The sequence below is a fragment of the Trichoderma asperellum genome, chromosome 2 (genome assembly GCF_020647865.1).
Source record: "Trichoderma asperellum chromosome 2, complete sequence".
NCBI classification, from domain to species: domain Eukaryota; kingdom Fungi; phylum Ascomycota; class Sordariomycetes; order Hypocreales; family Hypocreaceae; genus Trichoderma; species Trichoderma asperellum.
This window is the reverse complement of record NC_089416.1, coordinates 2,270,228-2,294,544: the sequence shown is the minus strand read 5'-3', so window position 1 is coordinate 2,294,544 and position 24,317 is coordinate 2,270,228. Positions and strand designations below refer to the sequence as shown.

Genomic DNA, 24,317 nt, shown 5'->3' with positions numbered 1-24,317 from the left:
CCTGCTATCGCCATGTGACCCATCACATGCGCTGCGCCCAGGTTGCCAGGCCGTGCTCCTTCGGCCACCTGCGCTACGCCCCAGCGGCCCAGCCAGACACCGCCTTGCCGCCAATGACGAGAAGAGCGCCCCACCATCGCAGGCCAAAGTACCCGTGGCTGCCATTATTATACCGCCACGCCGTATTTGGTGGTAATTACAAGTTACGTTGCCAACCCCATCCAGCCAGGGATTCTCCTTCAACCTCCTCCAGGGCCTCCAGCGCGCGCTCCCCTTTTTATATAATTTTGCACCCGCTCTCTGGGCTTCGAGAACTCGTCTCTTCTCTTTCCTCTTCCCTCTATTCTTCCTGACAATACCTTCGTCTCGCTCCTAACCCCTCACACCTAACCATCCCCCACCATGGCGTCCATAGAACTCAGCGAGAAATATGACAACTATGACTACCCCATTGAGGCCCCCGAGCCTCAGGAGGGCCACTCCGGAAACTTGACCGCCGAACAGCAGGCCAAGGTCCACCAGCTGCGCATGCTGCTCGAGGCCGAGGGTGTCACCGAGCGCCTGGATTCACTGACTCTGGTATGGATTCCCAAGCTTGGATGGCGCGGAGTCGGGCTCCGATGACACGGTGAACAATTATGGGACAAGAACACGTCTAACGTGCCATGGCTGTAGCTGCGATTCCTGCGAGCACGAAAGTTCGACGTTGAGCTTGCCAAGCAGATGTAAGTTCCCCTGGCTCAATCCTGGCGTGGGTTCTCAATTCTGACCGCTATGCTGCAGGTTCCTCGACACCGAGAAGTGGCGTAAGGAGACCAAGCTCGACGAGATTCTTCCCACCTGGGACTACCCCGAGAAGCCTGAGATCTCCAAATACTACAAGCAGTTCTACCACAAGATTGATAACGTGAGACTGTTCGCGCGAGCTCCGTCTATATTCAGAAACTAACAGCTTCGGACTAGGATGGCCGCCCCGTTTACATCGAAACCCTCGGTGGCATTGACCTGACGGCCATGTACAAGATCTCGACTGCAGAGCGCATGCTTACCAACCTTGCTGTCGAGTATGAGCGCGTGGCTGACCCACGTCTGCCTGCCTGCTCCCGCAAGGCTGGCCACCTCCTCGAGACCTGCTGCACCATCATGGATCTCAAGGGCGTCACCCTCACAAAGGTCCCCCAGGTCTACTCATACGTCAAGCAGGCGTCTGTCATTTCCCAGAACTACTACCCCGAGCGTCTGGGCAAGCTGTTCCTGATCAATGCTCCCTGGGGCTTCTCAACTGTCTGGAGTGTTGTAAAGGGCTGGTTGGACCCCGTCACCGTCAAGAAGATCAACATCCTCGGAAGCAGCTACCAGTCTGAGCTGAAGAAGCACATTCCTGCCGAGAACATCCCCAAGGAGTTTGGCGGTACCTGCGAATGCGCGGGAGGTTGCGAGAATAGCGACGCCGGCCCATGGCACGACCCTCAGTGGGCTAGGCCTGCCAAGTGGGAGCAGAAGGCCGACAGTGCCGCTGCCCCTGCCGCTGCCCCAGCCCCTGCTCCCGCTGTTGCTGAGGAGGAGGTCGCTACTGACGCGGCGCCTGCTGCGGCTTAAATGAGAAAGCTGTGATTTTGTCTGTTTTGGTTTGGTGTATGGTGGGAAGAGGAATATTATTACTACGAAGAAGGTCTTCTGGATGCTCATTTCTGTCTTTTTTTTTAATCAAGACCTGTCCGAGTAGAAGAAGAGGAGAGCTCTTCAAAAAATTATCATATTGGGTTAAAGTGGGAAGCAGGATTACTTAGACTGGAGAGGGAAGAGGGATACACAAGGGATGGAGCAGAGAAAGCTAGCTCTTTTACATCGTTTACAGGGATAGCCAGACTTTCGTATACACATGTCAGGGGTTTTTGATGTTTGCAATTGCCAGAGAAGAGGCCGCCTTGCCTAAAGTTTTGTTCATCTGTGGTTCTAAGCCTTGTGAGACGGAAGAGTTATTGCTTGCCATTTCGTTTATACCGGACGGTGCCGAATAAGGCAGCCCCTTTTGAAATTATTTGTTCTAGATCTCGCCCCATCTCTATGGTAAAAAGTGTCTGCTTACGCAATGCAATCTCCGTCTTCTTGATAGGGAGATAGGAAAAAAAAAAAATAGACAGCACAAATGATAATTCTAGACTCCCCCAATGTATTCAATGAAAACACTATAAAAGCCAAACAAGGTTGAAACTCAACATGTAAAATCGCAGTAGTAGTACTCCGCAGTCGTAAACTTGATAACGCCGTGCCCTTGACGCCTGAATGCCAACAACAAAAGAACAGCGGCCACCCTGGTAGAATCCCACAATATTGGCCGGGAGCTAAGCAAAGCAGCTGGCAGAAAAATGCCCGAATCAAACACCAGAACCAAACCACATGGGGGGCAGCAGCACCACCGATACGAGGGTCCCAAAAAACACCAAAAAGCAATGCTGCATATGCACCTCTCCCTCACACAAGATGAGATCGCTCAACACCGCTTCTTCTTCTTCTTCTTTTTTTCTTAACTTCATCACCGCCCTTTGGAAACGACGTACTCGCCCGCTACTCTAGCCCTCTCCATCTTGGCCACGACAGCCGGCATATCCCTCTTGAGCCGGTTCAGCCCCTGAACCGCGCTCTTGAAGCCCCCCTCAACACCCTCCTGCCTCTGCAGCCGCGCAGCCAGCGGCGGGCCTCTCGCAGCTCCAGCCGCCGTGCCGGCCTCGTCAGCCTCCGCCGCCGAAGCGTCCCTGGCGACCCGCTCGCGGAGATCGTCCTCGTCCTGCCGCATGGCCGCGCGGATGCGCTCGGCGTGGTCGGCGGCCACTTTTGCGGGCACGGAGCGCTTGAGCGCGGCGACGTCCTCGAGCAGCTTCTCCTCCTGCGTGATGAGGTCGGCGACCTGGCGGCGCTTGCGGGCGTCGAAGGGCTCGTAGACGGTGTTTGGCGCGGGGACGGCGGTGCCGACGAAGGATTCGGGTGCGACGGGGAGGCCGTTGATGGTGAGGTTGGGAGCGGCGAGAGAGAAGGTCTTGTTGATGTACTGTTTGGTTTTTTTCATGAGTTAGCGATCTTCTTTCTTTTGCGCTCTCTCTACAAGAGAAGAGTAGCCGTATTGTTTTAGAATAAAAAAAAATGTGTTTTTTTTTTTTCTCTTTTACCTCATTCACGAGCAATTCAATCTGGTTGCGCAGCTCGTCCTCTCCTCCATCTGCCCCCTCGACCAGCGGGAACGCCTCATTGAGGTGCTCGATTGCTGCGTTGCGCACGTTTGTGATGAGGTAGGCGAGATCATCGGGGCTCTGCAGCTCGATCTTGCGCTGGACCTGCGAGACGACGGAGTCGGAATCCATGTGCTGTAATCAACGATCAAATGGCGATTATGTGTCAAAATTTTGTGTTGATTTGTCTTTTTTTCTTTGCTTCTTGTTGACTTTCTTTCTTTCTTTCTTTTCCCAGTTCGGTGGTGATCTGTTGACTATGCGATCAGCGGAAGAGGCGAGTTTATAGAGAGATGCTTCTGATCGCGCTTTGTCAAGATCTTAGGGATTAGTATCAAGTAGGAGAGGCAGAAGAAACCAGCAGAAAAGAAAAAAAAAAGAACGATGAGATTGTGCAAATAAAAAAAACAAAAACGGCGATATCGCGGCGGGCGGAAAACGCGTTGTGTGTCGCGTTGGTGGGATGAATTGGGAAGAAGATGGTCGAAAAGAGGAAGTGCATTACGTCGGTGGTGCTAGTAACTGCGTGGTAGTAGTAGTGCCAGCTTTGGTGGGGGGTGGGGCATGGCGTTTGATGCCTGAGATGGATGCTGTTATTGACGGAAAAGACTGTTGAAAAGAATCCATCCAGGATGCATTGTGAGGCTCTATATATAGATTTATAGGCGAGTGCGCAGAAGGAATCGTTGAGATGCGTTTGTTTAACATGTGCCGCAGATGTCGCATGGTATATCGGCGGAACAGCGTCCTTGCTTCTTCTTCCGCAGCAGCTTTCGGGATATACAAGCACTCCTGCAATCAGTCGTACAGAGCAGATCGACCAGATGTGCCAGACTAAATGGGATTGATACAAGCAAACTCCAATATAGTACTACTACCTAGTATATATATATATACATAGGTAGGTATACATACAGGGAGCTCCCAAGTCACCGAGGCCATCAAGGTATCAACCCCTGACCAGTTGGACACCTACTAGTATATTCCTGCACTGCCATCCTGGATGCGGCAAACAAAGACGTACCTCTACTATTAACCACACCAGTAGGCATCCAAGTACGCTGGTAAATGTTCCTGGCATTTTTTCTATAAGCATCTACATTATCAACGAACGAGACCAATACCCAAGGTAAAGGACGGTACTTGAGCAACTCTTCTGCCTTCTCTTCGATCAATCCAGCCAAGCAGGCAGCTCTACTAATGCAGCATTTTTCGTCACCGCCAGCGCCTGCCCACCAATATGCAGCTTCACATTCCATAAAGCATTTAACCGCAGCAATCAATGCCTCAGCTGCTTCGTCGCAAGGCGCACCAGCGCAACTAGTACTTCTCTTCGACGTGCGCATGTAGCATTTGTGATGCACGGCTAAATACGGACACAGCACTTATGCTTTAGCGGGCTGTAATTATTATTTCTCTATTTCTCTAGTGCTTTTTTAGACAAAAAAACGAAAAAAAAAAAAAAAAAAAAAAAAAAAAAAAAAAAAAAAAAAAGAGCATAGATACCGCAGAAAAACTCAGTTCTTGCCAAACACAAAAAGTTCTCTTGCTTTTGTAGCTCCATCTAATACTACTAGGTATAGGTACTACTTCAACGTGGTGAGACCCCTAAGACAAAAGCTATCTGTTGTAGTAGCTTAGTTCGAATTCGGGGTCCCGCATTCCCACACAGCATGTGCGTGTATTTCTGAGCTCCAGCCCAAGTTGCTTGTACTTTGAACCCCCCTTAGAAAACCAACAGGCAGTCAGCTCCGAACAGGCTAAAATGGTCGATCTGTGGGGTAGCAGTCCTAGGCCAGCAGGTACTCCATACTTTGGTGGTACAAAGAGGGAGATATCTGTGGCTCTCATCCCCACAGCCGCATGCGGGGCAGCCCCAAACGCTTAAACCAATTGGCTTTCACCTCCCAAGTGAACGTTGCTGAGTCCTGGACGAAGCTTTGCACAAAGCATATCATACGATGCTGGGAGGGAGCAGCACCAAGCAAGCTAAGGCATGATGCATATACCTAGGTAGGTAGTCCATAACGCGGCAAGCCCCATTTGAAGCGAGGACATCTGTATGCATATGCCGCTCCCAGCGTTTGGGTTGCAGGCAGTAAGCACAGCACGGCGCAACCCCCAGTCTTACACGCCGGAGAGGATCACACGAATCGCATACAAGACAAACACCTTTTACGACGCATGATGCGCAATACACAACACAACACAGGGCACCTAGGTATACCAAAGGGTACATGAATACAAGAGTAGGAATGTACCTATCTACCTAATTGCCTAATAACCCAGTGCCTTGATTGCCAAACAAAGTCCAAATCTCAAAGAGTTTCCTCAGCTGCCGATCCGGCGGGATGCTAGGAACCAATAACCTGTAAAGTACCGAACCAATACAACGAAAGACCAGAATAGATGCCCCAATACACTTCTCCCAAACTCGGATATAAACGCCGGGCAGCCCTGCAAGGACTGTCCTCCAAAAGAAATAAAAACCAGAGTGGTCATCCATACTCCACGCCAAGCCACCACAGTGGTACTTCCTGCCAGCAATATACACCCCAATCGAAAACCAAGAGGCCAAACATTCAACAAATCCCAAAGCCGTCAGCGCCGTCGGGTGCTGACCGACACTAATGAATACAACAAAGCCAAGCAAGCATCTTGCGAGAAAAGAAGAAGAAGAAAAGAAAAAGGTATCTAGATAATTCAGAGTCCCGAGGGAAGCGAGAAAGTAAAAGAGTATGATGCGTGACGATAATGGCAGTGTTGTATGTTTTACTCCGGAAACATATTCTTTATCTCCTCATCGGTCAGGTGGATCTCGTGTACGGGATCTCGTCTATTCTCCAAAGGGACGTAGTAGCAGTCGACGTAGGAGGGAAGGAAGATTTCTAGAAAAGGGAGCCGAGTTAGCCACCGGATTACCACTTCTCTCGAAGCCCCATGGTGCAAGATGAAAGAAACATACCAGGATTCCACATGAAGCCCTGGCCCGAGGATAAATACGAAATCTAATTCATGGTTAGCACAAGCAACGGCCATCACGACAAGGCTAGTGTAGAGGAGAGGAAAACATACGAGTCGGGGAGGGCCATCTGGGGCTCCAATGTTGATAACAGTGCACTCTTGCTTGGAAAGGGCCGTGCCTGTACAACGTGGTCAGCAAACGGGTGGAACATAAGGCGGACCACACGGCTTATTGGGCTGTGCCGACTGGCAGCTCCCTCACCGGCCATGATCCGCACCACAAGATTAGAATCAGAGGTGGACGTACTCAGCAGACTGGGACGACGACTGGCCAGTGCCGTGGCCTTTTCCTTGCCCTTGGGGGAGGCGGATGGGCTCGAGGTCGATGGCGAGCTCGAGTATGAGCAGTCTGACGAGCTGCCGGCCGTCTCCGAAGAGACGCTGTATCTGGCCGCCGGGATGTTGATTGACGAAGACATGCTTGGAGACGAGGCAGAAGCTGTCTAGACCAGCCCGTGGCAGAGGCAGGGCACGTGGAGGCGCTGATCACGCAAGGATCGTGAATGACGCAAAAGAGGCGAGTCGGCGCCGGAGAGAGCTGAAGAGACGGGTCGGCACAAGGGCAATAAACAAAAGCCGGGCAAAGAGGCTGGAAAGAACTATCGAAGGCTGATGTGGAGAGAAATGCCGACGGCGACCTGCGAAGAGCGTGAGAGAGCCGGCGAGAGTTGCGGGATGAGGTGCGAGGTGAGGCCAAAAGATGGCAGAGGCGAGATGAGCATGGAGAACAGTTGCAAGACAGTCCGGCCTACGGAGCACCTCACTCGCCTTGCCGACAGCCAGTCAGTACCCGGTACTTCGCACTGCTCCAGCAAGCCGGCATTGGGCGGGAAACAGCTCAAGAGGATGGCTTCGTACCAGGTACGAGCACTAAGGGCGTCTGCTCCCTGGTAGCGGAAACCTTGTATTGGCGATAAGTCGACCTCTCAAGGTGACTGGACGTCGCTGTGCTGCGACTGTGGCGCGATGGAGGCCCGCACAGCATGTAGCAGTACCGGCCACTTGCAGCACCGTACGTGCATGGGTGACGATGTCTAGGTACCTTATCTCGAGCCGCCAATGGCAGACAAAGCACTGCAGTGCATTGCATTGATCCTGTCTGTACAGTACCTCGATGGAGCAAACAGTCTGAGGTTGCCAGGCAGCCAAGGCAAGTACCCCATACATCGTGCGATGCCGGCACGGCTCTCCAGTCGCGCAACACCCACCATGGTGCGGCAGGTAGCCAGTACCTCCGTACAGTGCTGTCACAGGCCTGATTCAGATCGGGCTGGGTCTTTGACATCAATGCCCCATCATGCCAACCCGTGATGCCCAGCGGGCGTCAAGGTGCTGGGCACCGGTACCTGCGCGGCATTAGCACTGGCTGTCACTGCTGGCGCTGGGCCTTAGCAGCCGCAGGTAGCGGCGACCTCGAGGCCCAGCCACGAGCAAGGGTCTGTATGGGGCTGGAGTCTCCATGGCGCCAGAGCGCTTGATCCAATCGGAGAGGGGCTGATCGCCTAAGGCTGGCTGGGCTGCGCTCCTGGGGGGGCACTTCACCGTGGCCAGCTGTGCTGAGGTGTGCTGAAAGTGCGCCGAAAGGCTCTGCCGGAGACCACTGAACAGCTTGAGACACCCTCCTCGAAGCTGTTTTTAGGCATCAAATGCAAGCACTAAGATTCAAGGTTCCGCATCGGGCGGAGCTCTAAGCCAGCCCCGTTGGCAGCCAATTGGCGCCGGATTTGGCTTAGCTCGGCTTTGTCTTGGTAAAGCGTACTCTTACTCCACATTTCCGTATCGCGATAACGTCCATATCACGTGCGTTGACTAAGCAGAGCCTGGGAAAGGCTGCGTCTTGTGTTGACGCCTGGTTAGCGATAGCTTTGGTTGCGTAACGAAGTAGCTGGCTAACAGTTGAAGTCTCGCGGCTACCAACTCAACGTTTCTCTGCACATCGCCCTGAACCCGAATCCTTTCTCCATCTTTGCATTATTTACGATAACGTCTGCTTAATTGCACGAATAGCACTTGGTACACGCAGAAACCATGGGAGACGTCGCTGTGGAAAGCCAGGCCACCACGGTGCCACCTCACAAGAAGGCCGCCCCTTCAGCGATTCCCAACATTGACGACTTCGAAGGCTTACCGACCGACGGAGAGGATGACTATGCGACCTTGAAGAAGCTTCAGAGGCAGTTGGAGTAATGCTCCTCCCCCTTATCCCGGCGTTCCGCGCAGAGCTTCGCCCCGCAGAAGACCGCCGCCTCAACGCTGACTTGGATCATGATTGCTAACCCGCATTTCAGATACATCCAGCTGCAAGAGGAATACATCAAAGATGAGCAGAGGTTCGTTTTGTCCTTTAATCTATGTGCATGCCATACCATGCAAACCGAATCGCTAACCTGTTTCTCCTTCATCCTTTAGGAGTCTGAAGCGAGAGCTAGTGAGAGCTCAAGAAGAGATCAAGCGTATCCAGAGCGTACCCCTCGTCATTGGCCAATTTATGGAGGCCATCGATCAAAAGTAAACAGCCCTTTCCTCCCACCAGAACTGTCCTGGAGAAAAAAAAAAAACGCCATTCTAACACACTCACTTCAGCACCGGCATTGTCCAGTCAAGCACAGGCTCCAACTATGTCGTCCGCATTCTATCCACTCTCGACCGCGAATTGCTCAAACCCTCCTCCTCAGTTGCGCTGCACAGACACTCCAATGCCCTCGTCGATATCCTGCCCCCGGAAGCCGACTCCTCCATTGCCATGCTTGGCGCCGATGAGAAGCCCGATGTGACATATGCCGACGTTGGTGGTTTGGACATGCAGAAGCAGGAAATCCGAGAGGCCGTCGAGCTGCCTCTGACGCACTTTGATCTTTACAAGCAGATTGGTATTGACCCCCCTCGCGGCGTCCTGCTATACGGCCCGCCTGGTACCGGCAAGACCATGCTTGTCAAGGCTGTCGCCAACTCCACAACTGCCAGCTTCATCCGTGTTGTCGGCTCTGAATTTGTTCAGAAATACCTGGGAGAGGGTCCCCGAATGGTTCGTGACGTCTTCCGCATGGCGCGTGAGAACTCACCCGCCATCATCTTCATCGACGAAATCGATGCCATTGCTACGAAGCGATTCGACGCTCAGACCGGTGCCGATCGTGAAGTCCAGCGTATCCTGCTCGAGCTGCTCAACCAGATGGACGGCTTCGATCAGACCTCCAATGTCAAGGTCATCATGGCCACAAACCGTGCCGATACTTTGGATCCTGCCCTGCTGCGTCCCGGACGTCTGGATCGAAAGATTGAGTTCCCCTCTCTGCGAGATCGTCGCGAGCGCCGTCTCATCTTCACCACCATTGCTAGCAAGATGAGCCTGGCCCCCGAGGTAGATCTAGACAGCTTGATTGTACGAAACGACCCGCTCTCCGGTGCCGTCATCGCTGCCATCATGCAGGAGGCCGGTCTCCGGGCTGTCCGCAAGAACAGATACAACATCATCCAGACCGATCTCGAAGATGCTTATTCAAGCCAGGTAAAGGGAACCAGCGACGATAACAAATTCGACTTTTACAAATAAAAAAGTTCATATTGCATCTATCTCATTGGTTGTTATCGAATACTCAATGAGCTTGCTTTTTTGATGATATAGGATGGGCGGCGACTGGTGGTGGTGGTGGTGGTGGGGAAAAGAGGAGAGGGGAAAGGCTGCCTTCTATTAGACACACATCCATAGCTTTTTCTTTCTCTCTTCTCTTCTTTCTTATGCATTACTATGGGAAGTATCTGGGAAAGGAATGATGGGAGGGGGACAAGGGAGTTGAGTAACTCTGGGATTATAACGTAAAAGACAAAAAAGAAAGGATAGCTGTTGGTGACGTCTTTAATAATGAACCTACGGCGTTGGAATCTATCTAGTCGTCCCTTTTCGATGCGGTGATGTACTTCTACACGTCTTCTAGTTGTATTTATAACACCATCACCGGCACAGTTGGGAGAGAGTTTTGTACAAGGTTGTTGCATGGAATGCCTAGCATTCAATATAGTGATGAGCACAATATCACAAAGACGTAGTCATCGGGTGCACTGAAATCTTATCCATTAGGAAATTTATCAAGTAGAGCCTATTTGCTATTAAAACCATTGAATCCTTCCATCAAAGAGCGCCTACCGCCCTTTGTTCCCTTTTTTTCTTCTTCTTTTTGACAATTTCTGTAATCCAAACTGGTCCCTTTTTCCTATCCAATGGCTTCCGTCTATGAGAAATGCGTTATTTTGTTTCGCCTTGCCTTGATCCTTTTCCCTCGCTAATAAGAAGTGACACATGGCCCATGGCCTGAAGAAAATGTGGGTGTATCATAGTCACCGCATTGCAAACAATAAGGACAAATCAATGCAGGTCGAAAAGACAATTAAAGAATGAGTTGAGCCCCAGGCGTTGGGCCGTAATGAGCGAGCTTGCTCGCATAACCACTACCCGTTACGCCTTCGTTTCGTGCAGACAAGAATAGACAAAACACCGGTGCTATGCTGACAATGAACACAGTATCAAGGGCATGGAATCATGCTCCGAGAGACGTTTGAAGGAAGATTAGGCGTGTACGTCAAGTAAGTCCCAATTATCCTTTGGAATAATGTTTCGCAATGCCGTTCGGCGGGTATCAGTAGAAACTATTATAGGAAAAGAATAATACAATATAAGAAAACCTCAGTGTTGAGGCGTGGAGCAAGCTTCGTGAATCCATTATGAATTTAGAGACACGCCCACTTCGAACAACAGCTGCACAAACTTTTTGTGCAGAGTGATGAAGAAGTCTGGTTGGCCAACTAGCTCGGCAAGTCCACGAGCTTTGAGCGCAGAAACGCCGCCAGGACCTCCCATACGTCGGGTGAAGCCACTTCCACCTGTCAGAAAGCTGCTGCCGCTGCGGTCCACGTTCGGCGCATCAGCGGTGGATGATGATGCCGCCACATGGCTGCTCGGTCCACCGCTGTGCATGACGCTGCCGATAGGAGACGATTCTGCAGTGCGCTCTGCCTCGGCCTCGGCGAGGGTTTGGATCCAAATAGCGAGCTCGCGGAAGGTAGAAGAAATCCCGGTGAATGACTTCATGGCAAGTCTCTCTTTGTGAGTGCTGAGAGCCAAAAAGGCGTACACACGTTTATGCCCTCGAGCATGGACATCGGGAATTCGAAAAATGTAGGCCGTAGTATATCCAGTTGCAGAATCTCCGAAAAAGATGGCCCCGCCCGATGCAGCCGCCCCGGCGCTTTGAGTGGTTACAAAAGAGGGGGAGTTGTGATGCTGGGGAGAAGACGTTGGCGTTATAGTTGAAGGAGCTCGAGGAAGAGTTTCAAATGTCAGAGCTCGCAGGCATGAAGCTCGAATCAGGGAAAAGGACTCGGCGAGAATCGGCTCATGGGTAGACGTATAGTCTACGTAGTGGATATGACTGGGGTGGCGTTCCGAAGTCGTGGATGTGCTAGAGCACGACGTTGTGCGCGAGCTCACATTAGACACGTTTCTTCTACTGCGTGCCTGTCTAGGCAGGTCATGATCCGCGTCAGTATCACTAGATGACTGCGAATTTGGCGGCGAGGCGACTGGATCGACAGGAAGAAAGACACGCTCAGCTGGCGCACGGGTACGCAAGGTTGGTGATCGCGTGTCAATAACATCCTCCGGGACTGCGGCGGCATTCTGCTGTCGGCGGGGCAACGTCATAGCGCAGTTGTCGCAGGGGCCTTGTTTCCGGGTGACAGTTTCGTCATAAGTCCTGCGATAGCTCGAGTCCCGTCGTGGCTGTTGAGACAAGGGTCGTGGGCTCTCAGGAGGTGTGTCGAGACCTGTTATCGCTGAGCCATCTTTGGACGCGCTAGGGCCAGTGCCTGGAGATCGACGCAGGGCCGGGCGTTGAGATTGGGCATCTTGAGATAGGTTCAGATCTCGAATACCGTCGGCAAGTGCGGCTGAGGTTGTTCGAAGCTGCGATTCTGGTGCGGCTGGGGCGGAGCGCGGGGGCTTGTCGATTGTTACGGCTGGACCCTCGTTACATGTACTGCAAGCTGCCGCCAGCCCTTCGGTGACCATCAGGGGAGTCGGCCCATGGATGTCACAATAATGAGCCAGACATAACTGTAGATTAAGCGTAAGCAAAAGTGTCAGATCCATGATCTGCTCAGAAGAAATTTTTGTTGACCGAAGCGAGTGAATAGGTAGCCAGGAGAGTCAGAGTTATGAGATGTAAGAGAAGGGATATAAAGTGAATATGGGTCGACTTTCCCCAAGGGACATGTCTAGATGACGTTGAAAACTAATAACCGGCTGCTGCTATGAAACCATAGGGCCACAGCGAGATAAGAGGAAATGCACTCGCACAGGCAGCAAGGGCGTCCCTTGACCCCTTGAAGTAGAGTTGAGAAGCGTGCGGAATAACAGCGACACGCAGGAATGCTTGTGATATGAGCCTCGACCAAGCGTGTCGCAGCCCTTATTCTTGGCTCTCCTAGAGGCCAGGACACTCGTCCAATGGGACCAATCATTCAAGCATACATAGCATCTGGAAGGCAACTGTGCTCCCCCGACTCACTCCAGCAAGGTTGCGGGCAGCATGGATGAAGCCAGTAATAGAAGTCATGTGGGTAGCATAGGAAAGCAGACTGGTGGAAGCGGTGTGTGCGAGTGAGCATGTACACTTCCGAGTCTGCATATAACAGACATCGTGCACCGCTCCGCTGCCGACCAAAGGTGACGATGGCGACGGTCATCATGGTGACGGCACTCGAGGCTGCCAGCAGCCCCCAACGCACACTTCCAAGCTGCAGCTAGCAAAAGGCCAAGCCGGACGGCCCATCGCCAACAAGACCAGGCGGGCAAAGCTTATGTAGGTGAAGAGCCAGTAGGTTGACCAGCAAGCAAGACGAGAAATGTGATAATAGGGGAAGAAAAAGAAAAGAAAGGCTAAAAAGGGGGACCGTTGCGTTGGAGGTTGAATGTGGCGCTGTTCGATTGGAGAGCCATGTCGAACACGAAGTGCAGCTTTGGAAGATGAGTTGGGTTGCGCATATGCACATGCTGCATAGCGGACCAGGATTGCATGCAACATGCATGAGAGAGGAGTAAATGGCATTGCATTGGGCCATTTCGAAAAGGCTAAGCAGGGAAGCGAGAGAGGGAAGCGAATGGAGGAGGACGGAGAAGCATGTGACGTGCAGTAGAGACATTCTGACGCAGATATGAAGCGACTTACAATATATGTCATGGCGCACGTAGTTGAGCGGTACAATGATATCGAGTGGCCAAAAGAAGAAAAAAAGGTAAAAAAAGAAAAAAAGCAGGAAAAAAAAAAGGAGACGAGGTAGACGTGGTCCACGCGGGAAGCGTTGAAAGCTAGGCCACGAGATAGCCTATGGTCGTCGTGCAAATAAGTATTCCACGATTATCTGCAGCAGCGTTGGTGACAGATGATGATGGTATTCGTGCGTGGCTGCAGAGAATATCCCAACGACCTGCGCTTGAGCCCAATGTTTTTCTGCGAGAGAAAGGAGTCGAATGTTGGTCGTCGACAATCCGTTTGCAAGCTCTTTGTATGCCGGCGTACACGAGGACTCGGGCGTGCGTGGGCTGGGAGGCCCTGGTCGGGATGATTAATTCCAACGTTGGACGTGGGTGCTTGGTAAGGCTGTAACCTGGTAACAGGTCATAAAAAAGCCGTCGATGTAAGTCGCACTCGCCACTCTGCGCGTCCAGCCGCGCAGGTTTCGTCGCTCCCTTGGTCTGTCTCACTTTTTTCTGAGACACTCTGTCGACTACTTGATACAGAAAACTGACGTCTCCAACACACGTTCAAAGCCCCGTCTTGCGTAGTGTGTGGGGTTGTGTGCGTGAAGTATCGAAAACGGTAATCTCGTGACCTGGTAGAAGCTGATGGGAAAAAAGAAGGAGAAAGAAATGCCTTTCGAAGACGGGAGGATTAGATGCCGCGATGAAGAAGATGCAGATAAAAGCAACGAGACCAATTCCGTCGAACCCGACGAGGCCCAATGCGCTGTGAATGGTAATAGCCTGGGGCGATGAGAAAGAAAGAAGATGGGAATGGATGGGACGAAGTAGAAGAAGGAAAAAAAAAAAAAAAGAGGAGTGACGGAATCCTTGTAAGCTTGGGGGAGCTCTTCGGGAGCAAATGGCAGGAAGGAAAATGAGATGCCGGTGCCTTTCAATTGAAGGAGGCTCGCTGGCTGGCTATTTTCGTGCGTGCAGGGCCGGCAGTCTTGATTGATTAAAGATGGGGTGGTCTAGGCGCTTGCGGTGGGGACCGCCAGCCAGCACCAGCACCAGCACCAGCACCAAGCCGCAAAACAAGTCGTTCGACGTGGGTACTTGGCAGGTACTTGTGCGATTTGATTCGGCGGCAGGTGGCGACCGGCGTAGTGCCGTGGTGCCCTGCTGGCGTTGACTTTTGTGCTTGGACATGGCATTGTCTGAACGATGCTGCTGCTGCCAAGGTGCTGCTACAAGGTCCTACTGCCGGCGCACAGCATTGCGAGCAGGGAAGCGCTGCTGTATGCAGTGCGTAGATCGAAGTAGCCGTCGACCAGGCTTGAGACGCAGGCGCAGCTCGGAGCAGGCGTGGGAGCGGCGACAGCCGGTCCTTGTTGCTGCAACGGGACACAGTATGTGGCTCGCCCTGATATGCCTGTGCCAGGCCATGGACAAGCATCTGCTCCACGCTCCACGCTCCATGGCGACGTCCATCGGCCTTTCATTCGACGTCAATCTCCTCCGCAGCTCCATCCCGTCCACCCACGGCGCAGCGGCGACTTTGCCAGCTGTTCACGCGCAATTATTCTCTCGCACAGAGGCGATGCGGCACTGGCGGTTTAGCCTCTCCAGCCAAGGCCACACGGCCGAGTAGGGAGCCGTGCCGGTGCCAAAAGGCGCTAGGGTCGACGACTTAGTTTCGCTCAAACTCTCATTCGCCGTCTTGCCCGAGTACGGCAATTCCAGCCGTCGCATTGAACTCTCTTTGATGAACAGGGCAGTAGGCACTCCATCCCCGGCGGTGCGATGGCAGAGCACAGAGTTTCAAAAGCCGCCGTGCATGACTGAGTAATCATCCAGCGTGTTTGACCAGCAAGCGAGGGTGCGGCAATGGATAAAGTTCCTGTGCCAAGCAGCCGGGGGCCGCCCAGCCAGGAACGGACAGCGCATTAGGCAAAGCAAAGGCGAGCGGCCTCGATGGCATGGGACGCCTGTAGGAGGGCACGGCTCCATCAAGCCGCATCAACTCCGTGCGAGGCGAAACTGTGCCGGGCATGCCTTATTTTGGGCGGTCGTTTTCTCCCGAGGTCCCGGCCGCCGAACCAAACGTTCCTCGCCAGTTTCCAGAAAGAAAAATAAGTCGAGGGCTAAAGGCTAGCCGCCGTTGGTCCAGCGAGGCCCTGCAACCGCCCCATGCGCTGCGGAGTCGGGCTAGCAAGACGGCCTTGGTTTCTTTCAAATCCAAAGACCAAGCACCGCATGCATGTGCCTCTGTCATCTTTCACTGCCGCTTTGATTCGTCCGTCCTGCCCGTTGCTCGCCCCGTTGGGACATGTCAAAAGCCAGGCACCGGTCCAGGGCAAGGCGCCAGACACCAGGCAGGTTCGCTCTGGTTCCATAGCCATGCCTGGCACCGTATAGTGGCATGTTGCAATCTCAAGCTCGCACGAGGAGTTGACTGCCAGGTAGCAGGTAGGCAGGCAGACGGAATACTTTCAAGGGACTCGAAATGTTCTCCTCCAGAGTTCGCTCATCCTGAGAGTGCCTGCACAAGTACTTGCTCGGTACTTCATTGGGCATAGTACCCGCACCTGGTGCCAGCACTAGCAGCACAAGCGCACTACCTTAGTAGTTGCACTGCTTGTACTACTTGTACTGCTTGTCCTGCTGTGCTGCTGGTGTGTTGGGCGTGAAAGGCTCGACTCGACGCTTTGAGGTGTCGGCCATGCCCGAATCGGCGCCGGTTTCAAGAGGCACGGCTCCATCGCCCCCATCTTTTCGTCTTTTTCGGGGGGCCGTCTTGTCCAAGCAACAGAGCTAGGCTGCTAGCTGTCCGGGTGGCACAAGGACGCGTGCTAGCAGTATTCGTATTGTTGCTGTTCGCCATTTCCGACGATCAGCGCACTGGGCCCGGCACATCAAAAGAGGCTGAATAGCGAGAGAGAGAGAAAGGAGAGAAAGAACAATGGCCGCCGTCTTCGCTCTCGCCGGAGCTCCTCAGGCAAAGGGAATGCAGGCAAGTATCTCCGCCGGCGCATGTGCGCTGAACTTGTTCTCCATATTATGAAGCCGCGTCCTGTGATAGGCTGAAGCTCGTCTTGACGCCAACTGTCACCGGATGGAGACGGCAGCTTCAAGTCATTCGCTCTGTCGGGAGCAGAAACCCCGTACCTGCAGATCTAGCTAATTGGCACTCATTACCAGGTACTAGGTAAAACTACCTAGTAGGTAAGCCAGGCTACTGTACTTGATCCTTCTTATGCTCTTGGTCGTACGATGGCTTTTGCCCTGGGTTGCTTATCCTGCGAGTCTTGCATACTATTACCTCTTGCTACTACTAATAGTAGCGCTTTTAGTTGCAAGGCTATCTCACCTTGCTCTTTTCTCGCTGTATTACCCGGCAACGTAGCACCTAATGCCAGCCACAAACCATAGCGTCACTTTTGCTACGAGCAGGCAGAGCCCAGGTCGCAGATACACGATATACCCGTTTGGTGGCCCTTGTCAGGGCCGCTGCTATTACAGTACATAGCATGTGCGAGGTGCCAAACCACGCCTTGTAGTCGAGTAGCTGCCGTATTTGTACGCGGGCCAAGGTGCTGTATGTAGTATATCACTTGTAAAGACTTGTAAAGTATGACATGTAAAGTTCGACATGCCAAGTACTACATAGTAGGTATGACACCCAAAGCTCGACTCGCAGCGGCTTGGATGCAAGGCCTGGCAATCAATATATCATCCAAGTGCTCGTGCAGCGTCTCGTGCCGTATAAAGCACCGCTGGGTCCCCTGTCGCGGTTTCCGCTCCCTGTCGGTACTTTCGGAAACTTGGCGACGTCGATTTGCGCGCTCGCTTGTTCGCCTCCTGGCACCCACTTACATGCGTACCTTGCACAGGCAACTCTCGAACCAGCGCCACGACTCGGGTTCCTGGCTGCGACAAGGGCTACACAATGGATGCATCTTCGTTTTCGTTCCCGGCAGTATTTGACATGGAGCCTCTTCAAGCCAAGCTAGGCTCGCCTGCTGCTGCTGCTGCTGCTGGTCCGTATCGCCCACGTGGCGTCGGGATTGTGAATATCATCGGCCACGGGTGCTCTCGAGCCCGAAAGCGCATTTTCATCACCGCCTCATATGGAGCACGAAGCACAAGAAAGCACGGCCAATCCTGCGACTGGGCTGCTGGGATACGGATGGATATTCCGCCTCCAGCCTTCTGGCAATCAGCCATACAGACTGTATCGCCCTGTCGCGGCACGAGCAGCCAGTCCGAGCACAAAGAATGCTCGTCGCACACCATCTCGGCCTGGGATCTTGCAAGCACCTATGGATATCACGCCGCCCCAAATTTTCCTCAAGCCGCTCGTGCGACGCGGCATATAAAGTCTGCGTGGTGTGAGGGGTAGCAAAGGAAGATGACGGCCTCCTTTCAGCAGCTGTGTGTGTGCTGCCCTCGGTGAAACTCGTCCAGGATTGGTGTCCGCAATCCACCGGCGCAGCAGGCAAGAAACGGCATCTTTGCCCGGCCCTGTGCTCCGCGGGGAGGAAAGAGAAAAAGTGCATGCCATGTATAACAGCGAGGAAGAGCCAAACATGTGAAGCTGGCGCAAAGATGGGAGCCGGAGTGCAGGTTTTGCGTCCGGAGCGGAATCCCGAGCACGGCGCCAATTCGTGCCCAGAACCGCATCCCTTACCCCATGGAGATGGCATTCTGGCTTTGCATGCGTGACCGCGGCCCCCGGCCAGGCGTTCTGCGAATGGTCGCAGATTGAGCTTCAAGGGACAGGGGCAGGGCCTCTGCTCTCAGCTTAGCTTACCCATCAGTCGGGGACGCACATGCATGTGGCATGCGTGTGGCATGCGCCGTGGGCAATGCAACCAAGCCATGAACGCCTTGTGCGAGCCATGTGTGAGAATACACAGTCAGCATCGGGGCTGCGCTTTACCAAGACTTGCAGTAAGCTTGCGAAGCCGTCGTCCTCTGCCCTCTTCTTTGCGATTCGGCTTACTGCCAAGATGGTAACTATGTTAGTACTACTAGTATTACTTGCGTGTCCTGGTACAGGTACGAGCAAGCCTCCCGTCTAATATGGAGACAATATCGCCAACCGCGCACATTGACTGGGTATCCTGTCGATACGTCAGAGCTAGCACCAGACCCTTGCAACGAGAGGTTACCCGATGGGGAAATTGCGTGAGCAACGCCGAAATAGCTTCAACCACCAAAAAGTCGATGATGGAGATGAGCAGGCCGAGGGTCGACATCGTCCGAAACAACTAGCCTGTCGATCGTGTCCCGAGAGCCTGCTTTATTTTCGGTCCTTTTTGTCATCCTCAGCGCGCCCGAGTGCCGAGTCTTCGGGTTCATCTAAAGAGGACTCTCTCTACTGTACTGCAGAGTGCATGATTTGTTATTACTACTACTAGGTATCAGGGGCGACGTGTGTGCGACTCTGCGTGGAGTTGTCGGCAGTATGTAAAAGCACGGTATGGAGCAGGTACTCGCACTCGTAGGTCGTGATCTGACGTGGCTGGATTGACAATCTTTATACGAAGAACAAACTCCTTAACGTAAGCATAGTGGCGAACGAGGCAAGGGAATATCGAGACAGTATGTACTACTGCTACCCTAATTACTCGGCAGAGGAGCCCTGCTGTGCCCTGCTGTCGGCTGCATTCGTTAAGCGCTTAATATCAGGCGATATAAGGCTAAAAACGAAACCCGGAAATGAGGCCTTCCCGATGCAAATCGTGCTAAAATGGTATTCCCGTAGATCTCACGCGGTTTGATTTGACAGATCGCATTTTGCAGGACAAGGATATCCACTTGCAGCAGAGGTCGTTTCGAGTGCTACACTGCACTGTAGATACGATACATTCAAGTACCTGCTTATGTGCGGGTTCCATTGTATAGCAGCGCAGATGCAAGTAAAGTTATGGTGCATTACAATAGCTCGAATAGAAACACTCCTGTCAACTCGACTCAACGAATGAGTGCATAGGTTACTAGATCTGAGCGTTACATGGTCCATTTTATTTCTCTTAATAGATTGCTATGTTAACTTTAAAAACAACTTAAACTCTGTCCTGTGATCTTATCGCCATATACTAATGGTAGCAGCATGTATGTACCTAAATTTGCCAAAGGAGGTAGCAATCTTGCTATTTGCCAACTCTGCTGCTTATAGGTGGGCAGGGCATTCAGGCATTCAAGCATTCAAGCTCCACCGCCCAACCTTCGTCTCTTTAGGGATTGAGGAATCTCCACAACAAGAGTCCCCGACGACGCACGTTTATAGCCAGCTGTGGTGAGTTTTGTCTGTTGAACTGAGCTACAGCCACCGTGTCGCACGCTCTCTACAGATGTCAGAGGCGTCGAGTCCCTAGAAACAGTCGTCTGGGTCGTCGTAGTATTGGGAGTAAGGGTCCCAGACTGGGAGGCCGACATGATGTCCGATACGATGGGCTCATACGTAGCATCCATTGCGTCTGTCTCTCGCGCAGCTTGTCGACGACGACTTGAAAGCCCGCGCTTGTTCTGTCTTTGTAGACTCGTAACCCATGCTTCGCGGAACGTAACCCCGAGAGCGACGGCGACTTGCCTTGCCACGCTGTTGCCAACGATTTTATACTGCGTCGCGGGGTCGCCCAGGAGGACCTCTTCGTCGCGGAAACCCTGTGCCCTTCGTGCTTCCATGACGGTTATGAGCCTGTTTTCTCGCCAGTGGAGCACTCGCCCGTTCTTGGCATCGGTTGGGGTTGTCGCCGTCACAATCGTCTCAAACAGCTTGTTTGGGAACATTCTCCCGTATGCCTTCGAGGCAGGAAGCGTGTTCATGGGTTGTTTCGAGGACGAATCGCTCGCCTTGGCAAACATGTCTCGTTCAGCTGCCGTCATTGTGCCCGCGCCGGCTTGTGCTTTGGATCGGGCTTCTCCATACCAGGCCTGCGAGAAGTCCATGCCCCATGGCTGAGTTGGTACGGCAGATATGCGAGCTCGCTGCGTTCTGGTAAAGCCTCTCGTGACGCGGTGGTCGGGATATGGAACGCAGATATCAGGCTGGGCGTCGTAGATGCAAGGCAGGTCTGACACCGCTTCTTCTGCGGACACGTACTTGAATGGAGTGGTTTTGGCCATTTCCCGAGCTGCCATGTGTTGGCCGTTGGGCAGGTATCCGATGCCGAGTTCTCGCGTGTTTGGAGGATGCGAATGCGTTTGCGCCGGTTTCTTTGGTAGCTCGAGGCCAGGGGCGGCAAAGACGACAAAGATGCGAGATCTGCGCTGTGGCGACCCGCATGACGATGCGTCAAGGAAGAAGAATTGCGTCTGGTAGCCTAGGCCGACTAGAGCGCAGATAAGCTGGCTGAAAACATCTTGGTCTCGTGCTGTTTTCTTGTTGACTATGCCGGGCACATTCTCCAAGACGCCATATTTTGGCCGGTAGAGGTCTATGAAGGATGCAAAAGCTGCGACAAGCGACTGGTTCTTCCTCTGTGCTGCGGTGGTCTTGTCGTTGGTAAGAGCAGAGAAGCCAGGACAGGGGCTGCCACCAGACACAAAGTCGACATCTCCAATCTTGGGTACATTCTTTGCGAATTCGCCTTGCATAGACAGTCGTTGCAAATCGTCAATGGAGCCGAGAAATGGATGAACGTCTTCGGGGTTTTTTACATTCGCCATGTAGGTGTGAATTGCTTTACTGTCATAGTCGTTTGCCCATTTCATTTGAATGCATCCGCCATCTTCAAGACCCCTGCCAAAGTTACCTCCTCCACAGAATAAGTCAATTCCACAGAGTTTTTCTATTGCTTGGAGGGGATCATATCCTTGATGCAGAGAAGCTGGTGCTCTTTCCAACGGGATGTAAAATGCAGTTCCGCCAATGAAAATTTTCTGGTGAGTGATGTAGAAGAGATTTCCCGTACCATCACGATCATATGGCGTAGGGATTTTATCACCATCTCGAAAGAACCTCACTGAGCAAGTGGTTAAGATTTGACTCTTCTTCACTTTGACAGTTTGCTCGCTGTATACAAGCTCGTTTGGTCGCGCGTTCGGAGCATTTGGATCAACTTGTTTACGGCGCAGAAGTCGTCTGAATTGATAAACTCTGGTGCCGCTTTCTCTAAAAGAGGTTATAAATTCGCAAGGTTCTGAAATGGCAGTACTTAGATCCAAGTGCAACAAATATGGCTGTCCGGGTCGATATGCCGGTGTGGAGTTCGTCTTAGATTGTACCCAAGTATGCTCACACCATAAGTGGCTTTCCTTCAAAGTCACCCATCTTCTTTCTTCTTGGAGATAGGTCTGACGGCAAAAGAACTCTGCTTTTGTCGTGGATGTACCCCAAAACTCGACGTCATGGACGCCGAGAATCTCATTTTCGTCGATTTTGGATGGCTCGGAACAAGAACAGTGGTCTGAGAGGAATAGTTCATTATTCCATGGATATTTCATCAAACCACAGAGTGTATCCACTGGCCGATAGTACCAGATCACATCAAACGTGCGCAGTCCATTCCTGTTAACGTGGACAGATTGTACCAGGGCAAACCATCTGTCAACGTCTGAGAAGCCCTTGGATAGTTCTCTCTTCCATAACGTCCCCGATGCCACATCATCCCGGTGGGTTGATATGGTGTCGCCTGGTTTAATATTATTGATACTTTCTTGTGATGGCGCAGACAGATCCTTGGCTATCTGATGCAAGTTTGACGGGTATTCCAAGTGCCTTTGTCGGATCAAATCATTGCGAAGATTAGTAGTCTCTATACTCAAAGGGATGACCTGAAGACGATCGCCAAACGGCAAATGTTCAAAGCAATCGAATATGTACTGAGTAACGATTGTTGGGGGATCTGCTTTCATAGGCAAGCTCTTAAACAGCTGAAATTCCAAAACTTCAGCCCATATAGTGTGAAAGGAAGATTTGAGGTGACCCAGCACTCCTATAGTCTCCTTGTAGAGAAATTTGATGTTAGCAACAACCGAGCTTCGATAGTCTTCGCTTGGGTGTTGGCTTAGCCACTCAATAAACTCTGGGGATTCCATGTGGCTCTTCCTCAGCCATGCAGCAAAAGTCGATCGAAAGTGATGAATAGAAACCTTGCGCCTGTTTTCCCCCATGATGCAAAGAAAATCCACAAAATGTTTCGCCAAATCCGCAACCCATAAGAAGGGGTAAAAGAAACGCCCATATTCCCTTGCCGGGTTTCCCAATTTGTAAAATAACGCCTGTTTAGAACCTAAAGAAGACTGTAGCCAGATGTTTCCCTGCACAGTGCGCTTAGAGAGAGAGCCGTAGTTTCCGATGGGAACCGCAACTATCTGTACACGACGCACATATACTCTCTTGTTGCCAATGCCAAGAAAGCCGTCAAAAAAGAAGTTTTTGTGTCTATTTTTTGTGTTTAGGTGATGGAGAGACCGCATCTCTTCCGGATAGTCGTTGGTATCGAGGTATATTGAAAAGTCATCGAGCAGTATCTCTGTGAAACCCTGAACTCGATTATTTGTCTGCGATTTATCCAAATATGGGGAGAGCGTTTGAAGAGCCCTCCTCTCGGGCATGATTGGCATGCCATTGGGAGACTCGAAGCCCACATAGCTAGATTTTGGTGCGGGTAGCAGGCATTCAGGTATATCAACATTAAAAAGTGTAGTTGAAGATGGGTTGTCAGTTGAGTGTGGTTGGCGACCACCCCGACAGGGACTAGCTGATGAAGGATCAGTAGCTTCGGAGTCCTCAATGCTTGAGCGGAATGAAGGCGGTGAGCTAGGACGAGATAAGGATTGGCTTGGCTCGATAGGACCAGTCAGGGTCCTGTTAGAGTCCAATGTAGTGTCGTCCAAGTCAAGAGGTAGCAATCGATAACAGGTAAAAGGCGATGGCGATGCTGATCTGCGGCTGTTGAAACTTGAGACGGTAGCGCACCAGGCCTGAATCCTGGAAGCATTGGTTCTCAAGCAGATTTCAGCTTTCTTGGTTACAAGTTTCCTTCTTGGTGAAGCAATCAGTTTCTGAGCTGCGTTGCTGGACACTGCGCTGTGCTCCATCCTCCCCCCTTTCCAGGCCCCTTTCCAAATCTCAAAGATAGACAACAAAACCGGATGTTGATTATTAGCCACGGAATTGAGTCAAAGCAAATAGGTCGTGATTATGGCGAAAAGAAAGCAGAACAATTACCCCTAGACCGGTTGTATGACTCCAAGTGAAATCCCAAAAGAACAGAAAAGGGGAGTGTCAAAACTTCAAAACCAAATCAAACTCCCACCAAAATTTGCAAATGGCCAAAGAAAAAAGCAGGAGGGAAAACAGAAATGAGATCAAAAAGGATATATGCGACTCGAGAAAGGAATTCAAGAACAAAAATGGAGTGCTAAATTGGGACTCCGTACTCTGCCAGCTGCAGGCGGCTGCAGCGATTTGGTAATAAGTCCACTGGGGGGAAAGCGGGTGTTTGCAGGTGAGTCTAGCTGAGACGAAGGATTTCGAGATATTTCCGTAAAACAAGATAAAAGCTGCGGTAAAAAATTGGAACCGCAAAAATGAAAACTGAGATCCTGCAAGTCGAAATACTCATGTAACCTTAGGTAGCAATCAAGAGCATACTCGTATCATAATCTGATCTTGTATCCGATGGTATCCGAGGGTATAAGAGAGGCTTCGAAGACGACGTGCCAAATCTTCGGAAGGTTTCTCGGAAGGCTTCTCGGCATGAAACCGAAGGATGAGGGGGAGAATAAAAGGACGAGCCGTAAACCGCAAAGGTGAAAGGCCTCTTTGTTCTTGGGAGGGATGGCTATTTTTGGGCTTTTGAGATGCTTCCTTA

At 51.9% G+C, this 24,317-nt stretch overlaps 7 protein-coding genes across 7 annotated transcripts; 3 read left to right on the top strand and 4 right to left on the bottom strand.

The window, feature by feature from the left end:
- Positions 1-144: 144 nt before the first annotated feature.
- TrAFT101_003074 (uncharacterized protein) lies at positions 145-2,200 on the top strand. Its single transcript, XM_024906145.2, has 4 exons — positions 145-579; positions 676-725; positions 784-907; positions 964-2,200. The coding sequence occupies exons 1-4, from the start codon at positions 403-405 to the stop codon at positions 1,597-1,599; spliced, it is 987 nt and encodes a 328-aa protein (XP_024764199.1). The 5' UTR covers positions 145-402; the 3' UTR covers positions 1,600-2,200.
- Positions 2,201-2,536: 336 nt separating this feature from the next.
- On the bottom strand, positions 2,537-3,359 carry TrAFT101_003073 (uncharacterized protein; the record flags this gene model as incomplete). Its single annotated transcript, XM_066126774.1, has 2 exons — positions 2,537-3,049; positions 3,168-3,359. The coding sequence occupies 2 exons, from the start codon at positions 3,357-3,359 to the stop codon at positions 2,537-2,539; spliced, it is 705 nt and encodes a 234-aa protein (XP_065982881.1).
- Positions 3,360-5,999: 2,640 nt separating this feature from the next.
- TrAFT101_003072 (uncharacterized protein) lies at positions 6,000-6,670 on the bottom strand (the record flags this gene model as incomplete). Its single annotated transcript, XM_024899518.1, has 4 exons — positions 6,000-6,115; positions 6,193-6,235; positions 6,303-6,370; positions 6,499-6,670. The coding sequence occupies 4 exons, from the start codon at positions 6,668-6,670 to the stop codon at positions 6,000-6,002; spliced, it is 399 nt and encodes a 132-aa protein (XP_024764197.1).
- A 1,460-nt stretch (positions 6,671-8,130) lies between these two features.
- On the top strand, positions 8,131-10,347 carry TrAFT101_003071 (uncharacterized protein). The gene is made up of 4 exons (XM_024903494.2): positions 8,131-8,434; positions 8,540-8,581; positions 8,661-8,759; positions 8,835-10,347. Exons 1-4 carry the CDS (start codon positions 8,280-8,282, stop codon positions 9,802-9,804), a joined length of 1,266 nt encoding a protein of 421 aa, XP_024764196.1. The 5' UTR covers positions 8,131-8,279; the 3' UTR covers positions 9,805-10,347.
- TrAFT101_003070 (uncharacterized protein) lies at positions 10,308-14,355 on the bottom strand. Its single transcript, XM_024899419.2, has 2 exons — positions 13,475-14,355; positions 10,308-12,360 (listed from the first exon to the last, which is right to left on the bottom strand). The coding sequence occupies exons 1-2, from the start codon at positions 13,484-13,486 to the stop codon at positions 10,969-10,971; spliced, it is 1,404 nt and encodes a 467-aa protein (XP_024764195.2). The 5' UTR covers positions 13,487-14,355; the 3' UTR covers positions 10,308-10,968.
- Positions 14,356-17,437: 3,082 nt separating this feature from the next.
- TrAFT101_003069 (uncharacterized protein) lies at positions 17,438-17,890 on the top strand (the record flags this gene model as incomplete). Its single annotated transcript, XM_066126773.1, has 1 exon — positions 17,438-17,890. The coding sequence occupies one exon, from the start codon at positions 17,438-17,440 to the stop codon at positions 17,888-17,890; it is 453 nt and encodes a 150-aa protein (XP_065982880.1).
- A 1,624-nt stretch (positions 17,891-19,514) lies between these two features.
- Positions 19,515-24,151, bottom strand: TrAFT101_003068 (uncharacterized protein). Its single transcript, XM_024898734.2, has one exon. It carries the CDS (start codon positions 23,539-23,541, stop codon positions 19,702-19,704), a length of 3,840 nt encoding a protein of 1,279 aa, XP_024764192.2. The 5' UTR covers positions 23,542-24,151; the 3' UTR covers positions 19,515-19,701.
- Positions 24,152-24,317: the final 166 nt, after the last annotated feature.

Bases quoted from the DNA above. Each gene is read 5' to 3' on its own strand.
- TrAFT101_003074 (XM_024906145.2), top strand. From the start codon at position 403: ATGGCGTCCATAGAACTCAGCGAGAAATATGACAACTATGACTACCCC. The intron at 726-783 runs GTAAGTTCCCCT...GCTATGCTGCAG, and splicing joins GTTGAGCTTGCCAAGCAGAT to GTTCCTCGACACCGAGAAGT. The intron at 908-963 runs GTGAGACTGTTC...GCTTCGGACTAG, and splicing joins TCTACCACAAGATTGATAAC to GATGGCCGCCCCGTTTACAT.
- TrAFT101_003071 (XM_024903494.2), top strand. From the start codon at position 8,280: ATGGGAGACGTCGCTGTGGAAAGCCAGGCCACCACGGTGCCACCTCAC. The intron at 8,582-8,660 runs GTTCGTTTTGTC...TTCATCCTTTAG, and splicing joins TACATCAAAGATGAGCAGAG to GAGTCTGAAGCGAGAGCTAG. The intron at 8,760-8,834 runs GTAAACAGCCCT...CACTCACTTCAG, and splicing joins ATGGAGGCCATCGATCAAAA to CACCGGCATTGTCCAGTCAA.
- TrAFT101_003068 (XM_024898734.2), bottom strand. From the start codon at position 23,541: ATGGAGCACAGCGCAGTGTCCAGCAACGCAGCTCAGAAACTGATTGCT.